Below are 24,065 nucleotides of genomic sequence, written 5' to 3' on the forward strand. Positions count from 1 at the left end.
ATAAAAATATGCGAAATCAGTACTGAAAATACACATCTATCATTAGGATAAAAATGAGTTAAAATTTTACTTATATAGATTTAACCTTTTCATCTCTAGGGTCAGTTCACCCCATTTCCAAGACCTTTTGCTGATATGACCAATATAGATCACGAGCCTTTAAAACTTTTTCAATCAATAATTCTATTCCGGGATGCCTGGGTGCCTCAGTCAGTTAAGCATCTGCCTTTGGCTCAGGTCACGATCCTGGGGCCCTGGGATCAAGCGCAGGGAGCCTGCTTCTCCCTCTCCTCCCCACTTATGCTCTCTCTATCTCTGTTGCTGTCTCTCTCATATAAAATCTTAGTAATAATAATAATAATTATAACAATTCTATTCCTAGACATTTATCTTAAGGAAAGAGAAAGATAAACATTTACATACAAGAGTCTCTGCCAGTATTACTTTTATCATGGCAAAAACCTGAAATAAACTAAATATCTGAGAGGGAAAATGAGTTTTAGAGTATATAAACTATAGAATAAAATCTTTACATACAAAAATATTTCCAAAGAGTATATCATGCCAAGGGGAAAAATCTCATTTAGAAATTTTATTGAAAGCCTAGAGAAAAAGGAAAACATCACCTATAATTATAACTCAGATACAACATTTTGATGAATTTTCTTTATACTTTTCTACATTTGCTCATTTTTTTCCAGTGAACATTTATAACTTTTATAACCAAAAAAATAGTGAAAGAAGTATTCCAAGATATGAAAAAATAGAAAGGAGTTAAATAAATGCATTTACACATTCAGAACTTAGTACACAAAAATGCAAAATCACAACAATGAAAGTACTTTCAGATCTATTCTCATTTGATAAAGCTTATTTGAAAATGTAATTGTAGAATCACTACAAGACTACTGCAAGCCTATCAGGCCAATGACCCTTACAGTTTGTTAATTATTGCAAAGCTAAAGGCAAAGGGAGAAAACTAGAAGCACATAGGAAATATTGTTAATTCAGCCTAAGAATGAATATGAATAGATAATGTAAATATGAATAGATAATGTAAATTTGATATGAATAGATAATGTAAATTTCAGTGATACTGCAGATATAAATAGATAATGTAAATTTCAGTGAAAGGGAAGAGAGAACTGAAAATACCATATAAAACTAAAAATTAAAAAAAAAAGAAAGAAACAGCATCCTTACCTAATATTTAAGAATGTTAGAGCTTGTAGGTTTAGAATTGCCTCTGGTATATACCGAATACAATTTTGGTATAAGTTGAGATTCTCGAGAGAAACAAAATGACATGCTTCTATGGGAATCTCTGAGAGACGATTGCGTGACAGATCTGAAAGAAAAAATAAATTAAGTTTTAAGGTCAAACATTAGAACTTATTTTACCAAAATGTTAGATAAATAAGCAGGTTTCATGATTGTCTGAATTCCCAAGAGTTTCCATCGTGAAGAATGGTCCAGAGTAAACATTCAAATATTTATTATTCAATTGAAAAAAACATTTTAACATACTCCTCTCCATCTTTTTGCTGGGAAATACTGGGAAATATTCCTTCTGAGTCCCCACATATACTTAAAAAATAAAACCAGTATTTTTTTGCAAGTAACACAAATTCTAAGGCATATCTGTCTACAATTACACCAAAGATCATACTAAGTATCAAATATCCTAGGAAACAAATAGATCCTAAAAACCACCTTCCCAAAAGCATAGACAACATTCTGGGATTTTTTTAAAAAAACAACACAAAACTTAAAAAAAAATACTGCCCCCCCCTTTTAAGATTTTTTTATTTATTCATTTGAGAGAGACAGAGAACAAGCAAGAGCATGAGTAAAGGAGATGGTCAGAGGGTGAGGGAGAAGCACACTCCCTGCTGAGCTGGGTGCCTGACACGGGCCTCAAACCCAGGAACCCTGGATCATGATCTGAGCTGAAGGCAGATGGTTAACTGACTGAGCAATTCAGGTGCCCCATTATACTGCCCCTTTCTTTACCGTCAAAGATTATCAGGGTCATGTCAAAAGGAGTCAGGAACCATTCTGCTTCTAGGCCAAAGATGAGACAAATCTCAGCTTCAATGGAAATAATAACTGCAAAGGACTCAAATATATCACATACGTTGAATTATATTAGTTTATAATGACATCTCCCCCTTCCCCCAAAAGATGATAGAGAACCCATTCATAATCTCGTAAACTGATAAAGGGCAAAACATTTAATTTGCCTTTCCTATATGAACTGTATCACTGAGTAACCAAAAAGATGAAATGTCTGTATAAGTGTTCGCCTTATAAAAAAAAATGATAGGATGTCACCATTTTGCAACCAGCAATGAATTAATGGATCTAGAATTGAGTATTAACAGCTTTTTTTAAATAATTTTTTTTAATTTTTAATTTATTTGACAGACAGAGATCACAAGTAGGCAGAGAGGCAGGCAGAGAGAGAGAGGAGGAAGCAAGCTCCCTGCAGAGCAGAGAGCCCGATGCGGGACTCGATCCCAGGACCCCGAGATCATGACCTGAGCTGAAGGCAGAGGCTTAACCCACTGAGCCACCCAAGCGCCCTATTAACAGCTTTTTTTTTTTTTACAACAAGACAATCAGAAATTGTATGCCTCCCTCTGGAAGAATAGAAAATCACTACGGTCTTGCCAGAGGGACAGAACCCACATCTACTGAAGCTTTTGCTAACTTTCAGGAAATGGAGAAGACAAAGGCATCTGCTGAAATAAAGTCACTCTATCATTATCCATTTAGATCTAGTTAAATATACTGTGAGATTCACTTGCTTACCACTGTTTTCTCTCTTCTTCTGCCCTATCTCAAAGTCTCTGTTGGCAATTATTGGTGAGAATCATTTACTGAGAACTTCTCCTAAATGGAGGACTTGTATTACTGTGTGTTCACAAGTATCTTGCTTTCACCACAACATGTGAATAATACCTGCTTAGGTATAGGCACAGGTCCTTTCTTAGGAACCCTGTAGATGTTATTTTACTACCATCTAGCTTCCAGGGTCACATGGAGTAGTCTGGCACATATACGATGATTTTTTCCTTTGTAAACAGCTTGTTTTTCTTGTCTCCCCACCATCTTCAACAGTCTGGTCTGGAACTCAGCAGGCTCTTTCAGTTTTTCTTCAAACCAGAGACATGCTTGCCTAGTATAGCTTTAGTTACTGCACCTCCTCCATTTGTTCTCTCTCCTTCCATAGACACATATACCTATAACTATATCTATATCTTTATCTATATTTATATCCCCACTGACTACCCCATTTGGCTATACTCTTCTACTCAATGTTCCAGACCAGGAATTTGAGTCTCACCAATAATCACCCTTTCCACAAGTTAATATCTAAAAAAGCTCCTCATTTTTTGTTTTCTTTTACACTATGATTAGAAGCATGTCTCTTTGTTTCTCTTGAAAATCTAAGATAATTTATTTTGTTTTGCCTGTTAAATCTGTCATCTATCTCCTCCAGTTTCACTTGTTCTAGATGCAATCCTTGTTCATCCTGTCTCCGGCTGCTGGTGTTCCTTTAAGTGAACTGTTTTCCTTTGCCATTCATGGCTTGCATCATCGTCATGTCATCTCGGAGCTCATCCTTCAAGCTGCTCGGAGTCCCTTGAAAGGCAGTTAACACCAAAATTGTAGAAGCAACCTCTACAATGGGATGGAAGTAAGCTTTTACTCAAGGGCACAGTTCTTTCTGAGGACTCAAAAATTCTGATAATTGCCCCACAGGCTTTTGCCTCTTGTTTTCATTTGGATCACATTATATTCCCCAAACTCACATATTCCCTCTAGGCCCCTCCAGCCTACATGCCTCAGAGCTGTTTCACTCTCAAGTGATAGTTAGTAACTGAAGTTGGGAAACAGATCACTATCTTGCCAAAATGCCTCCCCATATTGTATTCATTAGGAAAAAGTTTTAATGCCCTAGTTAACAGAGACCATCAAATACTTAAGACTAAAAATTTCCTATAGAATCACACTATAAATAGTTTCTTTCATACTAAATGCAGTAAGAATTCTTTTTTATCAATTCCTATTTAAATTTTATTACTATAATTTTAAAAGTTGAAGAAATGAGGAGTGCCTGTCTGGCTCAGTTGGAAGAACATGTGGCTCTTGATCTCGGGGTCATGAGTTTGAGTCCCACACTGGGTGTAGAGATTACTTAAACAAATACATAAACTTAAAAAAAGTTGAAGAAATTAAAGAAATTAAATTCATTGCAAACTGCTCCTTATTTATTTAACCCTCCAAGATGACAGCTCCAGGCAACAGATTAAATTTAGGCAGGGATTACGCTTAAACATGATTTAAGCTTAAATTAAACCTTAAACATGATTTAAGCTCAGCCTGTTAAGCATCTGCCTTTGGCAGGTCCTGGAATCCAGCCCTGCATCAGGCTTCATGCTCAGCAGGAAATCTGCTGAGTCAGCTTCTACCTCCCTCCCCACTCAAGTGCTCTCTCTCAAATAAATAAATAAATAAATAAATCTTTAAATTACTTAAAATCCAGAAAAATGAAACAAATAACTTCCAACATTTTTTAATCCCCATGTTAAGCAGGGAAAAAAAATAACAGCAAGATATACACTAGGCTTAGACGCATTTCAATAAATGGGTACTCCTTAATTTTTTAATATTTAGCAAATTTAAGACATAATCTATTTTTGAAACCAGAGTTTTGGATAAGGGTTCTTACAAGTTCTTCCACTTAAATTGTATTTTTATTTCAATTTGGGAAGACAAGTAGCTACTTCCTTATGTTAACTAAGTAATTTTTTACATGCTATAAATCTATGATCATATTAGAGAAAATACTGCAAAGTACTAAAGGTTTATAAAAAATATTTTTTGTCACACTCTCTCAAGGAAGAAATAATTCTATAATCAAAGAAATGTGTTTTAAAAAGCCTTCATGGGTGCCTGGGTAGCTCAGTTGGTTAAGTGTCTGACTCTTGGTTTCAGTTCAGGTCATGATCTCATGGGTTGTGAAATCCAGCCCAGGCTCAGCAAGGAGTCTGCTTGAAGATTTTCTCCCTCTGCCCTTACCCCCACTTGTGTGCTCCCTCACTCTCTCTCTCAAATAAATAAATAAATTTTTAAAAAAGCCTTTAAGAAATAACCTTCAGTTTAAAAAATTATGGGTATGTAGTATTCTTAAAACTCTTTTTCTGGTTATAAAAGCAATGATGCTAACTTCATATGGAGAGAAGACTGCATAAAACATATACACATTCAAAGAAATAAAAATATTGCCAGTACCCTAGAAGCTCCAATGTAGCTGTTCCTGATCATAAACTTTTCCCTCTCCAAAAGAGAAACTAATCTACTGATTTTAGTGATAATCATTTCCTTGATAGTTTTAACACTTTACAATTTTTAGTACTAACTACCTATTGTTTTGGAGATCAGAAGTCAGAAATAAGTCTCATTGGGTTAAAATAAAGGTGTGTTGGCAGGGCTACATTTCTTCTGGAGATTTAGGGGAGAATCTGTTTCCTTCTATTTTCATGTAAGGTGTATCCTGCAGTAGTTCCTTCATTTTCACTGTCTTCATAGTTCTCTTCTATATAAACATGCCACAGTTTATTTGCTTATCCTACTACTGATGAACACTTCAATTACACATTGATCTAGATGAATATCTAGGAGTGAAAATGCCATGTAATAAGATGTAGGGATCTTCAACTTCACAAGAGAATGACAAATGGTTTTCCAAAGTGGTTGCACCAATTTACACATCTACTAGCAGTGTGGAAGACTTCTTGTGGCTTCACATCTTTTCCAATACTTATTATTATGAGATGTCTTAATATGTTTATTATGTTTTAAAGATTTTCATACAGTGGCATTTCACTGTGATTTTAATTTTCATTTCCTTTATTATTAATGAGGTACTACAGCTTTTCATTTGTTTATTGGCCATAGATTTCCTTTCTCATAAAGTCTTTTGATTTGTTGGAGATCTTTATAAATTCAGAATATGAATCTGGTATCAATTATATCTGCTGCAAATCTCTTCCCCCACTTTGCGGTTTGAAGTTCCACACTCTTTGTGGTATCTCTGGTGACAGTCTTACTTACTTACTTACTTACTCTATACAGTAAAATGTCTTATTAATCTTTTCCTTTATGGTTAGTGGTTTTTACAGTTTTAAAGGAAAACCTTCCCTTAAGTTTATAAAAAGATATATTCTTCTGAAAGTTTTATAGTTTGACCATCACATTTACTATACCAGGTATTGTTTTTCTAGTATGATATGAAGTAGGAGGCCAATTTCAATTTTTCCTACAGGGATATCCATTTATCCCAGTGACCACTATTGAAAAGATCATCTTCCCTCCTATTATTTGCCAATAACAACTTTGTCATATACCAGGTGTCTATATTTGTATGGGTCTACCTGAAGGCTAATACACCACACTATTGTCAGTATTACTCAATCTTAATTACTACAGCTGGATAATAATTCTTGCCATCTAGCAGAGTGATGTGTTCCTAAACCGCTAAGGTATTCCTACCTCATCGTTCTTCAAGTATTTCTTGGTTTTCTAGATCCTCTGCATCTCCTTTTAAACTTTAGAATGGGCTTGTTTAATTTCATGAAAACACTTGCTGGAGATTGCAGTGAGTCAAATATCAATTGAGAAGAAATAACACCTTTATAATATTGAATTTTTCAATCCACGAACATCTCCACTAATTAATAAAAGTCACCTTTAATTTACCTATTAATAAAGTTTTATAATTTTCCTCAGGAGGGTTTTACACATTGTTTACTTGCTTTATCCCCAGTTCTATTGAGATGATCATAAGATTTTTATCTTTACTTATATTAATGTTTTATAAATACATTAGATTAGAAATATTTTCTAGTTTCCATTATGATTTCTGTCTTACTCTGTCAGAAATGTATTCTTTAATTTCTGAACATGTAAGGACACTCTAATTACCTTTTTGTTGATTTCTAACAACTTTATTATACTAAAAGAATACTCTTGGGGCGCCTGGGTGGCTCAGTGGGTCAAAGCCTCTGCCTTCGGCTCAGGTCATGATCTCAGGGTCCTGGGATTGAGTTCCGCGTCTGGCTCTCTGCTCAGCGGCAAGCCTGCTTCCTCCTCTCTCTGCCTGCCTCTCTGCCTTCTTGTAATCTCTGTCTGTCAAATAAATAAATAAAAATCTTAAAAAAAAATACTCCTTATGTTATTTCAATCCTTTGATATTTGTCTGCATTTTCTTTATGGATCAGCATATGGTCCATTTTTATAAATATTCTGTGTGAGTCTGAAAAGAATGTGTACTCTACATTTCTACATTGCACATAATGTTCTAGTTAGGTCTATTAGGTCCTATTTGTTTGACTGCATTGTTCAAGGCTCATCTTTACTTTTTTGGGGCAGTTTTTTTTATATCAACTGCTGAAAAAGGTATATCACAGTCAGTCTTCTGTTACTATTACTATTGCTATCTTGTCTATTTCTTTCTGTAATTCTTGGGATTTTGTTACTGTGTTCCTATGAAATTTTAAATTATTAAATTTTTCTGATAAATCAAATTTTTATAATTCTTATTTTTTTTAAGATTTTTCTTTATTTATTTCACAGAAAGAGAAACAGTGGGAAAGGGAACATAAGGAGGGAGAGTGGGAGAGGAAGCAGGCTTCCCCACGAGCAGGGAGCCTGATGTAGAGTTTGATCCCAGGTCCCTGGGATCATGACCTGAGCCAAACATAGACACTTAACTGACTAAGCCACCCAGGGACACCTTAAGTTACCTCTTTTATTTCTAGTATTGTTCTTTGCTTTGAAATTTCTTCATTTGGTTGGTCTGGTGGACTGATTTTAATGTGACTCCCATGATCCCTGTTCATGCCCTTGTATAACAATCCCTCCAATTGAGTATGGGTGGGACTTCAAAAGTAGCCAATATACATTTGACCCTTGAACAATGTGGGTGAGTTAGGAGTGCCATCCCCCGACACAGCTGAAAACTGGGTATAACTTTTGACTCCCTCAAAACTGAACTCCTAATAGCCTACTGTTGATCAGAAGCCTTACCAACAGCAGAAACAGTCAATTAACATACAACTTGTATGTTATATGTATTATATACTGTATTGTCACTATAAAGTAATCTAGAGGAAAGAAAATGTTTAGAAGATCTTATGGAAAATACATTTATAGTACCATACTATAAAAAATCTGCATGTAAGTGGACTCATGCAGTGCAAACCTATAGTGTTAAAAATCAACTTAGACTTGCCTTTAACCAGCAGAAAATTGCAAAGGAGATGTATGTTATTCCTGTGGTTATATCCATCTGTTTCTCTCTGTTGCAGCTTTGAAGAGTCAAGCTATCATGAATTTTACCCCCGAAAGGAAGTAAATTCTGCCAACAACCTGAAGGAGGCTGGAAGCAGACCCTTCCCCAGTCAAGCCTCTTGATGAAAACGCAGCCCTGGTCAACACCTTGATTGGAACCCTGCTGCAGACCTAGCTAAGCTGTGCCTGGACACCTGATCAGATACCTGATCCAAAGGAACCATTAAGTTCTTTAACTGCTAAGTTTATGATAGTTTGTTAAAGCACAGGGAACAATATAATTAATTTATCTATAGAATATCTTCAACACTTCTCAATCATTATGTTTTGAATGTGTCTCTTATAAACAGCATATAGATTTTGCTTTCTTTTTATTGCCCAACAATCTTTATCTTTTAACTGAAACACTCTATATTTAACATAATTACCCAGTGTATTTGGATTTTTATTTTTTATTTTATTTATTTATTTTTTAAGATTTTATTTATTTATTTGACAGACAGAGATCACAAGTAGGCAGAGAGGCAGGTAGAGAGAGAGGAGGAAGCAGGCTCCCTGCTGAGAAGAGAACCTGATGTGGGGCTCGATCCCAGGACCCTGAGATCATGACCTGAGCTGAAGGCAGAGGCTTTAACCGACTGACCCACCCAGGCACCCTGTATTTGGATTTTTAAAACGGTCATGTTATTTCTAGCTCTTTGATTATCTACGCTCTTTTCTTTATTGCTAAAATCTCAATTATGTTCAAAACAGTGAAGTACTCAGCTAGAACACAGACTCAGTTTCCAATTTTTTTAATTACTCAAGTTCAAACTAGTGGAATATGGATATAGAATTTAACTATATTTGACTTACTAACTAATTAATGTAGGAAAATATCATTTACAGGCAGTGTCCTGAGTCCTCTATATAAACCAAATGCTTCAAAAGACCTCATGTTTTTCTGAAGAGGGGAAAAGACTTCTCAGCTTTGAGAACTATCTTTACACAATAATGCCAAAGAAATGCTATATATTTGCAAATATATCAGTTTTCCAGTATTTTCTGTCATGATGGAAATGCTTTTGTCTATTCAGTTCCTTAGGACAGAATTCTGGAATCACTTTTTTCTAATCTAAACCTATCAACAAACACTATCAGTTTATTGGCCCAAATGTATCTTGAACCCATTCATTTCTCTTTATCTCCTCTGTCACTGCCTAATCTAAGATTCAAATAAAACAACACATGGAAAATTATTTCATAAACTATAAAACACAAAGAGGCACACATAAAGCCAGCTTCCTAGGGTTGAGAGCAATACAACAAAAACAAATAACAAAACTCCCCAAATTATATGGAATTGTGTGAGGTCAGAGTGCAATATAATAATTTACGATCTTTGGTCACCAAAATGAAGCAATATTGCATTCAGTATACCCTACTTCTAAAAGGCAAAAATGCAGCAAACATTTACTTAATGATTTACATTAAAATGTTTAAAACAATTTCCTTATCTTTCAGTGAGGTTAAATAAGCACAAAGGTTAGTGTATCTTTGTGTTACTAGAGTAAGCTTTTGATTTCACACATACTCATAAGACTAGTTATTGTCACACAAACCTCCTAAGTTTCCAACTCTGTGTCTGTGTAATCAATCTTAGCTTGTTTTCTAGACTGCTAATTCAATTGAGATTTGCCAAGTACTACAAAAAGCCACAAACTGGATAATAAACAACTTTGCAATTAAGCTATTAAGTTACTTCTATATATCATATCCTGCATGTGGCCTTGGTCTTTCACTAGCCATTATCTTTTCTTCTAATGCTAGTAACATGAGCCAACAACTATACCACTCTTTGGCACAGACCTTGATGTATTATTCAGTTGAGCAAAGCATAAAAAACCCATTTTGGCCTGATAAAAATATGAGAAAATTTTTGGCTAAAGGATAAATCATGAAGTCTCAATAACTAAACTAAATAACTAAACTAAATCATGATAAATCATGAAGTCTCAGTAACTAAACTAAATAACTAAATGTTTCAATAAAAAGTTCTAGCGCATTGTTTGTAATAAAATGCCCAATTATTTTCCATTTTTATGAAAGTCTTACCCTCAATATCAAATTCACCTCAGAGATACTGCTGAGTTTTAAAATAATATGTTAAAGAAAAAAGCCTAAAAAAATACTAAAAAGCATCCTAAATATTAATGGAAGGGGTGTTTAAGAATCTAGATTCATGCACCAAATATTTAATGAGTCTCTTATAAGGATAGGAACTATGTCTGCTTTGTTCAACTCCATACAATTAGCACTCAGTAGTGCCACTGCACATAGTATGGAGCTCAATAAAATATTCATTCAAAAAATGAGCGAATAAATGGATAAAACAAAAACTGTCAACTCAGAAACGAGTAAGAATCCTGTCCTCCCTTATCTATAGAGCTTCAGCTACAGTAAGACTGTAACATGATTAACATAGCTAAGAAAGGCCAAATCACAATTTTATCTTCCTTAATTTTTTTGCTGTTTTAAAAGGTATTACATAACCTGGATTGAAAATAACTTACTTCTAAACAAGTACTTACATAAAATGAATCAAATTCAACTTTACAGGGAAAAACTGTTATGTCTATCAAACTATAGATAAGTATCTTAGATTTATTTATTTGAGAGAGAGAGAAAGAGAGACAGACAGACAGCGGGGGGAGGGGCAAAGGAAGAGGGAGAGAAATCGTGGAACAGACTCCTAGCTGACTGTGGAGCCTGACGTGGGACTCAATCCCAGGACCCCAAGATCATGACCTGAGTTGAAATCAAGAATCGGACACCCAGGTGCCCCAAATATTTTATAATTTTTTAAAAAAGGTTGAAATAGGTTACAGCTGTAAAAGAGTGCTTTAGGTATATAAAATATTAACACTGGACCTTTGTTCCATTTTGAAATATAAAATGTTTTTAACTTATGATATTCCCTTTCTTCCTATTTATAAAAATTACATGCACATTGATTTATAGTCCTATTTGCTACATGGACGCAGATTTTCATCTTATTTAAAGGGTTATAATCCATTATAAGCCAGATTTGATTATGAGAACCCCTGTATCTTTTTGATATGCCATCTTCATTTTTTTGAGCATTTCCTCATATTCTAACACAACAAGATGTTCCAGGCTGTTTTTTTTTTTTTTTTTTTTTTTTTTAGATTTTTATTTATTGGGGCGCCTGGGTGGCTCAGTGGGTTAAAGCCTCTGCCTTCGGCCCAGGTCATGATCCTAAGGTCCTGGGATCAAGCCCCACATCGGGCTGTCTGCTCCGCAGGGAGCCTGCTTCATCTTCTCTCTCTCTGCCTGCCTCTCTGCCTACTTGTGATCTCTGCCTGTCAAATAAATAAATAAAATCTTTAAAAAAATTTTATTTATTTATTTATTTGACAGAGAGAGATCACAAGTAGGCAGAGAGGCAGGCAGAGAGAGAGGAGGAAGCAGGCTCCCCTGCTGAGCAGAGAGCCGGATGTGGGGCTCGATCCCAGGACCCTGAGATCATGACCTGAGCTGAAGGCAGAGGGTTAACCCACTGAGCCACCCAGGCGCCCCAAGATGTTCCAGGTTTATCTTGTAAGCTTCCATGTCCCAGTTCTGCAATCAGCGATTTCTCTTTCACCCTTGTGTAACAAACTTCTGTGGCAAGTTACATTTGGAGGATGGGGGTAGGAGACAGAAGGGAAAGCCTCCAACCCGTAGGAAAGTTACAGAATAAATGGTTGTTGGGGTTTTTTGTAAGCCACCAAGTTTTATAGTGGTCGGTTACACAGCAATAACCAAGAAAACAGAAATTGGTACCTGGAACTGAAGTGTGCTCTAACAAAAACTTAAAACACCTGGTGTTGGCTTAAAAGAAGGCATCAGGGGGGCATCTGGGTGGCTCAGTGGGTTAAAGCCTCTGCCTTTGGCTCAGGTCATGATCCCAGGGTCCTGGGATCAAGTCCCGCGTCAGGCTCTCTGCTCATTGGGGAGCATGTTTCCTCCTCTCTCTCTCTCTGCCTGCCTCTCTGCCTACTTGTGATCTCTGTCTGTCAAATAAATGAATAAAATCTTAAAAAAAAAAAAAAAAGAAAGAAAGAAAGAAAGAAAGAAAGAAAGAAGGCATCAGGAAGTGGCCCTAAAGGCCTCGCAGAGCCTGTTAGTGATGCGGGAAGGGCAGTGAAAAAAATGCTACTGAAGGCTGGAGAAAAGGGCACCCTAGTTCTGTCCCAGCATAACAATTCCGGCAGAACAATTAAAGAAACTAGAACCTGCTGTAATTTGGTAGGTAGAAAGGGTACCTAATGGGTTTAAATCACCATAAATACATGTGGCTATCTGTAGTGAAACACATTAGAGTTAAGAAATATATGACAACAAGCGCACCTGGGTGGCTCAGTGGTTAAGCATCTGCCTTTGGCTCAGGTCATGATTTCTGGGTTCTGGGATCGAGTCCTGCATGGGGTTCCTTGCTCAGATGGGAGCCTGCTTCTGCCTCTCCCCCTGCCTGTGCTCTCTTGCTCTCTCTCTCTCTCAAACGAATAAATAAAATCTTAAAAAAAAAGAAATATATGACAACAAAGTATTATTAAATCTTAATGAGAAAGGATGTACATATATTTACAACACACATATAAATATATTCCTGCAATTTGCTAATTACCCTCCCTTATTTTTAGAAATATATTACGCATTTTTCCTTTTCAAATAATGTAGAGAAAGCAAAAAACATTAACCAACTTAAAAGATCCTTTTTGCTCGCATAGTAAAGAACATGAATTTCTGCCTAGAATGGATTTCAGTTTCACATAGTATTAGAAAACAAACTCAATTATTTAGTCTATAAAGACCATCCCTAACTGTGACTGAATTCTTATAATACAGTTGACCCTTGAACAACTTGGGTTTGAACTGTGCAGGTCCACTAATACGGAGATTTTTTTACAAATGTAGAAAACGTATCTCCTCTTATGATTTTAACACTTTCTTTCCCCTAGATCTACTGTAAAAATACTGTATATAATACACATAACATATAAAATATGTGTTAACATGTTTATATTACCAGTAAGACCTTCCATCAACAGTAGAGGATTAGTAGTTAAATACTGGGGGGAGTCAAAAGTTAGACATAGATTTTCAGTTGTGCTGGGGTCAGTTTTCCTAACCCCCATGTCGTTCAAGGGCCAACTGTATTTGCTTCCATCTTGAAACAGTGTTTATCACATACTCTGCCAATAAAAGTTTTCAAAACCAGGGGCGCCTGGGTGGCTCAGTGGGTTAAAGCCTCTGCCTTCAGCTCGGGTCATGATCTCAGGGTCCTGGGATTGAGCCCGCATCGGGCCTCTCTGCTCAGCAGGGAGCCTGCTTCCCCCTCTCTCTCTGCCTGCCTCTCTGCCTACTTGTGATCTCTCTCTGTCAAATAAATAAATAAAATCTTAAAAAAAAAAAAAGTTTTCAAAACCATACCCAGAGGGGCGCCTGGGTGGCTCAGTGGGTTAAGCCTCTGCATTTGGCTCAAATCATGATCTCAGGGTCCTGGGATTGAGCTCTCCATCAGGCTCTCTGCTCAGCAGGGAACCTGCTTCCCCCTCTCTCTCTGTCTGCCTCTCTGCCTACATGTGACTTCTCTGTTAAATAAATAAATAAAATCTTAAAAAAAAAAAACAACCATACCCAGAAACAATAAAATTTAGAGAAACACTATTATCTTAAATGAGACATAATCTAGTCAGATTTTAGTCCTAGTTCTACCATTTTTTTTTACCATCTTAATCTCTAGAACATCTCAGAATCTCTTACTCTAGACTTTCACTGAGATGCTTTCAATTATTTCACCTTTTTTTGCAGGTAAGAAGCATACTAAGAGGTACTTTCTCCCAAGTCTATCTTTTCCATTATCTGTTTAAGAACCTTATGATTTTATGAATTAGAAGTGGTTAATTCCTACTTTCAGGGGACAAACTTAGAGCCCAAAGACCTAACATTAGTATGGCTCCTTAAACAACATTTATCTATTTTCCTCCCAGCTAATTTATTAACTTTCCATTTCTGTAAAATGAGAATGTTTGAGGCTACGAAAGTCACAAGATCCAGAAAAAAGAACATAATCATTCTACTAACATAGTATTTATTGCTCACTTCTGATAAGATAGCAAAAAAAGAAAAATCCGTAATCTTTATAACACAAAAACTTGTTAATAACTTAAATCTCTTAAAAGAAAACAATTATAAACATCTAAGTGGTATTTCAAATGTTTAATTCAACAAATTCTTTCTCTGTTCTTAGGAATCTGCTCAGTTTTGTTCCTTCTTTCAAATTGTTACAATTGCCATTCTCCACAGAGGACAACTCCTAGGACAGCCCAAAGCCCGACACAACCTTCTTTTTTCTCAGACCAGTGTCCGACTTCTATACTAAACTGCCTGGGATCATTTCCTTTGACCAACCAGATCTAATTCAATCTCTCTTCTGACCCTCTGTTTTTCTCCTTATTCTCATGTAAGCTATCAGAAGAAATAACGTGATGGTGTATCTGTTAATAGGAGCCACTTATTTGAATCACAATCAAAGTAAGCTAAATTCAGTTGAATCAATTAATACAAATATCTTGAACTTAAACTTAAGTTTTCCATATCATGACAGATTGGCTTGAACCTACTCATCTATAAAGAACTTTTTCAAGTGTTTCTAGCTCTTATGCAAAAGCATACAGGGGAAAAAGGGGGATGCCTGGGTGGCTCAGTGGGTTAATAGGTGGTTTCTTCAATAAATATATTTTTAAAAAGATTCTATTCATTTATTTAACAGAGAGCAAGCACAAGCAGGGAGAGCATCAGAGGCAGAGGGAGAGGGAGAAGCAGACTATCCGCTGAGCAGGGAGCCTGATGTGGGGCTATATCCCAGGACCCCAGGACCATGACCAAGCTGAAGGCAGATGCTTAACTGACTGAGCCATCCAGGCATCCCTCAAATAAATAAATAAATCTTAAAAAAAAAAAAAAAAAAAAAAAAAAAGCACACAGGGAAAAGGGACCAAAGAGTATCTTTCCCAAACTTCTCTTTTAAAAAAGATGCTTTGGGGGTGCCTGGGTGGCTCAGTTGATTAAGTGTCTGTCTGCCTTCCGCTCAGGTCATGATCCTGGAACCCTGGAACCCAGCCCCTGGAATCCAGCAGAGGCTCCCTGCTCAGTGGGGAGCCTGCTTCTTCCTCTTCCTCTCCCCTCTGCTCACTCTCCCCTCTGCTCACGTTCTCTCTCTGTCTCTCTCAAATAAATCAATAAATAAAATCTAAAAAAATTAGATGCTTTGGCCATTGTGTACTGCTTATTAGCATACACACATAGAGTAAGACATTTTTTAGAGTGTTTGCTTAGTTCACAATGTTTCTAATTCGTCTCATTCACAGGGGCTGGCTCTCCCTCCCTCCTTTTCAGAATTATATAGACCAGTGATTCTTAATCCTAAAAACACTCTCAAAGGAAGTCACTGAACTTTGGGATCTCGTCAAGCTCTATACCCTGGTAACTCCTGTCCCTCCTTCAAGGGCTATCTCAAACATAATTTCCTTACATCTTCCTTGACTTGTCTAGGCACTCAAAGGATTTTTCTATTTCTGTTTCTATTTTCTGTTTTTATTACCCCACTACAGTAATCACCACATGGTACTGTTAATTCTTCATTAGAATTTAAGTTCTTTGAGACGAAAAGCTTTGCGTCTTTTGCATCTAACACAACACCTAACTTATTAAAAGGTCAATTTTAATTGCTAGAAGTAAAGTAACTCAGCCTGCTAACATCAGTTATTTCATGCTGAACAAATCTCTACTTAGCTATTTCATTTTTTATTAAAAACTGAAAAATTAATCTTTTCTAAATAAAAAAATTTATTTGATAGGTAACTAGTTAATTTTTAAAATGTGGGCTCCATGAAGGGATTTATAAGAAAGGATCTTTAGGAGAGGAAATGTAGGAGACATACCTACAGACCAGGTCAGATTCCATCACTACCAACCCTCTGCAACACAACTTAAAAATGAATGGATTATCTGATAAGAGATTAATATTCCAGATATATTATTTTAAAAAATCCTAAAACTCAACAACAAAACAACAACACAATTAAAAAATTGGGCAAAGGAGTCAAGCAGAAGACACACGAGCGGCCAATAAGCACAAAACAAGACAGTCAACATCACTATTCATTAAAGAAATGCAAATCGAAACCAAAATGAGATTCCACTTCACATCAATTAGAATGGGTATTTTTTTAAAAAAAAAGCTTGAAAATAACAAGTATTAATGAGGATGGGGTTAACTGTAACCCTTGTTCTTGCTGGTAAAAATGTAAAATGGTACAGCTACTACAAAAACAGTATGGTGGGGACGCCTGGGTGGCTCAGCTGGTTAGGCGGCTGCCTTTGGCTCAGGTCATGATCACAGCGTCCTGGGATAGAGTCCCGCATCTGACTCCTTGCTCGGCGGGGAGCCTGCTTCTCCCTCTGCCTCTGCCTACCACTCTGTCTGCCTGTGCTCGCATGTACTCTCTCTCTCTCTAACAAATAAATAAATAAAATCTTAAAAAGAAAAAAAAAACAAAAACAGTATGATGGTTCTTCAAAAAATTAAACATAAAATTATCTAGCAATTACATTTCTGAGTACTATACCCCAAAGAACTAAAGGCAGGGAATCGAACAGGAATTTGCACACCAATATTTGTACCAGCATTATTCACAAGACACAAAAGGTAGAAACAACCCAAATGTCCATTAAAGATGAATGGATAAACAAAATGTAGTAAATGCATGCAACAAAATAATATTCAGCATTAAAGAGGAATGAAATTCTGATACATGCTACAATGTAAATCAACCTTGAAAATATGCGCTAAGTGAAACAGACTAGACACAAAAGGCCAAATAGTGTATTTCACTTATATGAGGTATCTAGGACAGTCAAACCCATAGAGACAGAAAAGTAGGGTGGTTACCACAGGCTGGGAGGGGAGGTAATAGTTATTGTTTAACAGATACAGTTTCAGTTTGGGAAGATGAAAAAGTTCTAGAGATAGCTATAGTGGTGATGGTTGGAAAACAATGTGAATGTACTTAACTGTACCTTTTAAAAATAGTTAAGATGGTAATAAATTTTAGGTTATGTACATCTTACCACACTAACAGATTGAATGTGTAGCACTCCAAGTAACCAAATCAATGTAATCTGCCTATATTTAAAAATCTACCTTAAAAATCTCTTTATAAAATTATGAACTTTTCTAATAACGGTATCTTACAACTCAGCAATAAACTAAATAATACAGAAATGACAGAAACACAAATTCCAAAATCCTTGAACATCAAATCTCAAAAGTTAGTCTCACAACTGTGTAAGAGAATGTCAGTTGTTTATTAACCACTTTCCTTCCTAATTCCACTTCTCTTTCCCAGAGAGAAAAATGTCCAACATTTCATGGTATTCAGTTATGTAATTATGACAGAATTTATCTCTTTAAATCTTTAGAGTCAAGCCAGGATAACCTAAGTTCATTCTAGTCCAAACACAAATGAATGTTTTCAACAGTATGGCATTTATTAAGAAACGTTAGCAGTCAAAAGTTCTATGTTCTTCTAATAATTCCTTCAGGCCATCCCACGCAATGACATCATCCTTACCAGATAAAGCCCATTATGCAATACCCACATATACAGTACTATCACTTTCTACGAGAACAGTTGCTGTTATGAATGTTAAAAAGATTATGACAAATATTCTCTAAGAGATTTTTAACGCCGAACAATGTAAACTTTAACATAATATAATAATAATATCCTTTAATATATTAAGAAAAGGTAAATACAAACTATAAAAAATTTCTAAAATACATATTCAAGATGAAATAAAAGATCAAGTCCCTAAAGAATTATGTAAAAGTATTAATTTTAAATGTGATTTGATAACCATTTAACAAACCACAATGATACTGTGCATGGTGTTTCCCACAGACTAACAAATACCAAGGAGAAAGACCATACACAGTTGCCCATTAATTGAAGATACTGTGATACCTGATAAAAGTTTGTTACACTTTTGAAACCTTCTTTTAAATTTGCCACATTTAAAAAAAAAAACACACACCCTATACTTAGGTATTTTTCCTTTATATTTTCAACTGCTATATCATTCCCATGAAAATTTTACTGAAAGATAATGCAATAAAAATAATTTTATTTTAACTATTAGTAAAATTATGTAACCCAGGGAGGTCAGAAATTAGAATATTTTCTAATGTTTTTCATTCTAAAGTCACAACATTTGTATATAATTCTTGGGTTTTCTTTTCTTTTTTTAAGATTTTATTTATTTATTTGACAAAGAGACAGCAAGAGAGGGAATACAAGCAGGGGGAGTGGAGGAAGGGAGAAGCAGGCTTCCCGCTGAGCAGGGAACCTGATGCGGAGCTTGATCCCAGGATCCTGGGATCATGACCTGAGCAGAAAGTAGACACCTAACAACTGAGCCACCAAGGCACCCCAGGTTTTCTTTTTTAAATTGTTTTTAACTTTTTATCAAAGGCAGTAAATTTATACAATTTTAAATGCCAAGTAGATTTCTGCTTCCAGGAAGACAGAACAGATATATTGTTCCCTATTCCACCTGTTAAGTGCAAGTTAAACTGTGACCATTGTCTCTAACATAAACATAAGAAGACTCTAAAGGGTTAAAAGAAGACAACTAGGAACTTCAAGACCCCAGGAACAACATAGTGATCAGTTCCCTGGGTTTTCTTTTTGCCTCATTTATCCTAGACTTGGAGTTGATGTCTCCAAGTTGGCAACCCAGAAATATCCACGGGCAGAGACCCAAAAAAGAAGAAGAAGAAAAAAGGTCCTAACAAAAGCCTGCTCTCTCTAGCCAAAGGACCATGAAAGGGGCAAATTAAACAATAACTGTCCTACTCCAGCCAAATACCTCAAAAAAATTGTGGCCTCACCCTCACCTATGCCAAAAAAGGCTGACTGGGGAACCTAAATTTGATTTTCCACCCTTGCGGGACTAGATAACTCAGGATTTCTGTGACTCCTCCCCAGTCTCCACTGGTGTGGGCAAAGGTCTGCTAGGGAGCTGGGACTTTCACTCCTGCCAGAAGGTCATGTGGCCCCCCTCCCCACCATGTAGAGTCAGAGGAGACCACATGAACCTGGACATCCCCCCCTACCCAGCAGTAATGAGGCACCCTCCAACTTCCTACTGGTGTGATATCAGAGGAGGACTAGTAGAGTCAGAACTTTGACCACTGTCCAGGAGTTGGAGAGGCAGAAAGAAAAGATAAATGGCTTCTTCTAAGATTACCATTCCTTTTCAGAAAGTAAGGGCCATGAAGAAATCTCAGTTCCTCAGAGGAAAAAAAGAATGAGAAGTGTATAGGGTATGTAGTAAAAATGTCAAGGACTGAAAATTTTTCAAAATCTCAACATGATGCTAATTTTAAGTGTTCCGCATTAGAGTTTAAAAATTCAGACCACCATGACTATGGTGTCATTACTGAGATAGTGCGAAAAAATGAGAGGCATATTCCAAGAGAAAGTACCACTGAGCCTATTTGACTTTTGAGTGAAGCAAATACTTTAACAAGATCCAGTCCCTGTAAGTCATAACCCCAAAAAGTCAAAAACAACTTGAACTAGAAAGACCCAGGAATTCAATGATGGAGATGCTGATAATCACATTTTGAAGCAGAGTATCAGAATAGGGAATTAGAGAAAATCCATTAATGTCTTACTTTACTTATAATATTGGAATTCATACTGAATGATGACCACTTGATATGACCAGTTCAGGGAATATCTATTTTTCTGTGAAAGCTATGAATTTAACTATCACAATTTATCTTCCTTGTTTCATTTTCACGTAGTATTTACAGAGATACCAAACTGTGCCTCATTATGTGGCAGGTCTTACTTTTAACCAGTTGGAAAATAAAAAGTATATCTTATGATCAAAACAGTCATGTTTTTAAATGATATAATGACATAGTTTCATGTTTAACAGTTCTAACTCAGAAATTAGAACTTTATGAATGCTTTGAACAAAAATATTACAATCTCATCACAACAAATTAATGGCAGCAAGTCTGGCCTACTTCACTGTGGCCTTTGCTAGGATTAGAAAATCTGGCCATGATTCTATAAAAAATTTCTTTGCAAGGAGGTTCAATTTGTTGATAGCAGGTATTTGTTGAAATTAAGATCATCACATTAAATGAATTTGCTGTCAAATCTTTTTAACAGAGTAAGTAAGATATTATCAGAAAAACAGAGGCAACCTGTCCTCCCATTTTAAAATATCTGTGAATATTAGTATTAGTATATGACTTGCACATGTACATCTGAAAAAGTATAATATAGAAACCTAAAGATTTATACATATCCCTTTTTCATTAAAGACTAATACGTATTTTTTGGTATAAAGACTGACCAAGGGGCACCTGGGTGGCTCGGTGGGTTAAAGTCTCTGCCTTTGGCTCAGTCATGATCTCAGGGTCCTAGGATCGACCCCCACATCGGGCTCTCTCCTCTGCAGGGAGCCACCTTCCTCCTCTCTCTCTGCCTGGCTCTCTGCCTGCTTGTGATCTCTGTCTGTCAAATAAATAAATAAAATCTTAAAAAAAAAAAAAAAAAAAGAAAAGAAGACTGACCAAGTGTCTAGATTACTTGAGAAATCTGTTTGTGGTTGCATGTCTGCTTTAAAAAAAAAAAAAAAGGCTTTGGTAGGGGTGCCTGGGTGGCTCAGTGGGTTAAAGCCTCTGCCTTCGGCTCAGGTCATGATCCAAGGGTCCTGGGATTGAGCCCCGCATTGGGCTCTCTGCTCAGCAGGGAGCCTGCTTCCCCCCTCTCTCTGCCTGCCTCTCTGCCTACTTGTGATCTCTGTCTGTCAAATAAATGGATAAAATCTCTAGGGGAAAAAAAAGACTTTGGTGGGGCACCTGGATGGCTCAGTCAGTCAAGTGTCTGACTTCGGCCGAGGTCATGATCTCAGGGTCCTGGGGTCAGGCACCCGAATCGAACCCTGCGTGGGGCTCCCTGCTCAGCGGGGACTCTGCTTGTCCCTCTCCCTCCATCCTTCCCCCTACTCATGCTCACTTTCTCAAATAAGTATAAAAATTTTTAAAAAAGAAGAAAAAGGTTTTTGTTGTTACCAGTATCACCTTTTTCTTAGCATAAACTAGAATATTTCTAAGCCATAGAGTCTGTAATCCTTTGCTCTGTTTATGGTATACTTTCATCTAAAATACTGATACCAGTATCTTGTTACTAGTGCAGGTAAGAAAGGGAAGAATTTACAATAAACTGGTAATATATTTAGGTGCATAGGGTTTATCTCTAATTAAATGTTTAAACCTACTTCCAAGTCCCATATTTACACTTAATTTCATAGAAATTTCTTATTGGATATGTTATATCCTCAATAAATACCATAAAATGAAAATATTTAACTCTCACTTCAGACTATTTTATGCAAAATTTTGACAATTTCAGTTTAATGAAAGAATTTCAAACTTGAATTTATAATTTACTATGATTGGATTAATTTCGGTCTAGTACTTGATATTGTATCAACAGTCTTCTTTCATAATGGTATTAGTATTCTGGTATAGTATTTAATTTGAATATATATTTCCCCCTAACCAGGCCCCACCTTGGTTTTTAAATGTTTGGCCTAAATTTATTTTAACTGTATAAAATAAGCATTTGTTTAGAACAACATTCATGTAAAACTCTCTCTGAAATGTACGCAGAATTTCTCTCTTGGCTAAATGTATTATCATTACCTTCTTTATAATTTTAATCGGTTTTCCAGAAATGATTTCTTCATAATATAATTGTGAAATCAAATTGAGCACCTTGGCCAACAGACACATGAAAAGATGCTTAACAGCACAGATCGTCAGGGAAATGCAAATCAATAACAACAAGACATTACCCCACAATTGGCAGAATAGCTTAAATAAAAACAGAAGAAATAACAAGTGTTGGTGAGGATGGGGAGAAAAAGGAACCCTTGTGCATGTTGGTGGGAATGCAAACTGGTACAAGCCACTGTGGAAAACAGTATGGAGGTTCCTCAAAAAATTAAAAATAGAAATACCATATATCCCAATAATTCCACGATTGGGTATTTACCCAAAGAAAATGAAAACACCGTAATTTGAAAAGATGCGTGTGCCCCTATTGTTTACAATAGCCAAGATATGAAAGCTACCAATAATGTCCAACGATAGATGAATGGATAAAGATGATGTGAGACACACACACACACACACACACACACACACACACACACACACACGATGGAATAGTACTCAACCATAAAAAAGAATGAGATCTTGCCAACTGGGACAACATGGATCCAGAGGGCATTATCCTAAGTGAAATAAATCAGACAAAGACAAATACCAAACAAAACAAACAGCAGAAACAGACCCATAAATATAGAGAATAAACTGAGATTTGTCAGAAGGGAGGGGGTGGGGGATGGGAAAATGTTGGTAAAGGGAGGCTTCCAGTTGTGGAATGAATAAATCACAGGGATGAAATGTGTAGCCCAAGGAATACATTCAATGGTATTATAAAAGGGTTGTATGGTAACAGATGGTAGCTGCGCTTGTGGTGAGCATAAAATAATGTATAGACTTGTTGAATCACTCTGTTGTATAGCCAAAAGTAATGTAACATTGTATGTTAAGTATACTGGAAGTAAAAAATATTTTAGTATTTTGGCTATTGTGGACATTACTGCTATAAACATTGGGGTGCATGTGCCCCTTCAAATCACTGTGTTTGTATCCTTTGGATAAACACCTAGTAGTGCAATTTCTGGGTCTTAAGGTAGCTCTATTTTTAGTCTTTTGAGAAACCTCCATATTGCTTTCCACAGTGGCTGTACCAGTTTGTATTCCCACCAACAGTGTAAGAGGGTTCCTCTTTCTCTGTATCCTCACCAACATCTCGTTTCCTTAAGTTGTTCACTTTAGCCATTCTGACCAGTGTGAGGTGGTATTTTGTTGTGGTTTTGATTTGTGCATGTCACATTCTCCCTAATGCCAAGTGATGTTGAGCATTTTTTTCATGTGTTGGTTAGTCATTTAGATGTCTTCTTTGCAGAAATGTCTGTTCATGTCTTCTGCTCTTTTCTTGACTGGCCAATTTTTTTTTATTCCAGTATCGTTAACATAAGTATCATATTCGTTTCAGGTGTACAATACAGCCGTTCAACTCCACACATCACGCACTGCTTATCACAATGTGTACTTCTTAAACCCCATCACCTATTTCATCCATCCTCCCACCATGTTTTCTCTGGTAACCATCAGTTTGTTCTTTATAATTAAGCACCTGTTTCTTGGTTTTTCTCTCTCTCTTTTCCCCTTTGCTCATTTGTTTTCTCAAATTCCACATGAGTGAAATCATATGGTATTTATCTTTCTCTGACTGATTATTAGCATTATACTCTCTAGCTCCATTCATGCTGTTGAAAATGGCAAGATTTCATTCTTTTTTATGGCCAAATAATATTTCACTGTATATACACCACTTTTTTATCCATTCTTCATTCAATGGACATGGGCTGCTTCCATATCTTAGCTATTGTAAATAATGCTGCTATAAACATAGGGGTGCATGGCATTCCTTTGAATT

The 24,065-nt window shown here is 36.2% G+C and overlaps 1 protein-coding gene across 2 annotated transcripts in view; it reads right to left on the reverse strand.

The window, feature by feature from the left end:
• Positions 1-24,065, reverse strand: part of LOC111154987 (leucine rich repeats and calponin homology domain containing 3) — a 114,518-nt gene that overhangs the window by 65,313 nt on the left and 25,140 nt on the right. For both annotated transcript variants that reach the window (XM_022514959.1, XM_022514958.1), the window contains exon 2: positions 1,204-1,348. In XM_022514959.1, the coding sequence (XP_022370667.1) occupies positions 1,204-1,348 (145 nt within the window). The remainder of the gene's footprint in view (positions 1-1,203; positions 1,349-24,065) is intronic.

The sequence above is a fragment of the Enhydra lutris genome, unplaced genomic scaffold, assembly GCF_002288905.1.
Source record: "Enhydra lutris kenyoni isolate GAN:26980312 unplaced genomic scaffold, ASM228890v2 scaffoldscaffold39, whole genome shotgun sequence".
Lineage (NCBI taxonomy): Eukaryota > Metazoa > Chordata > Mammalia > Carnivora > Mustelidae > Enhydra > Enhydra lutris.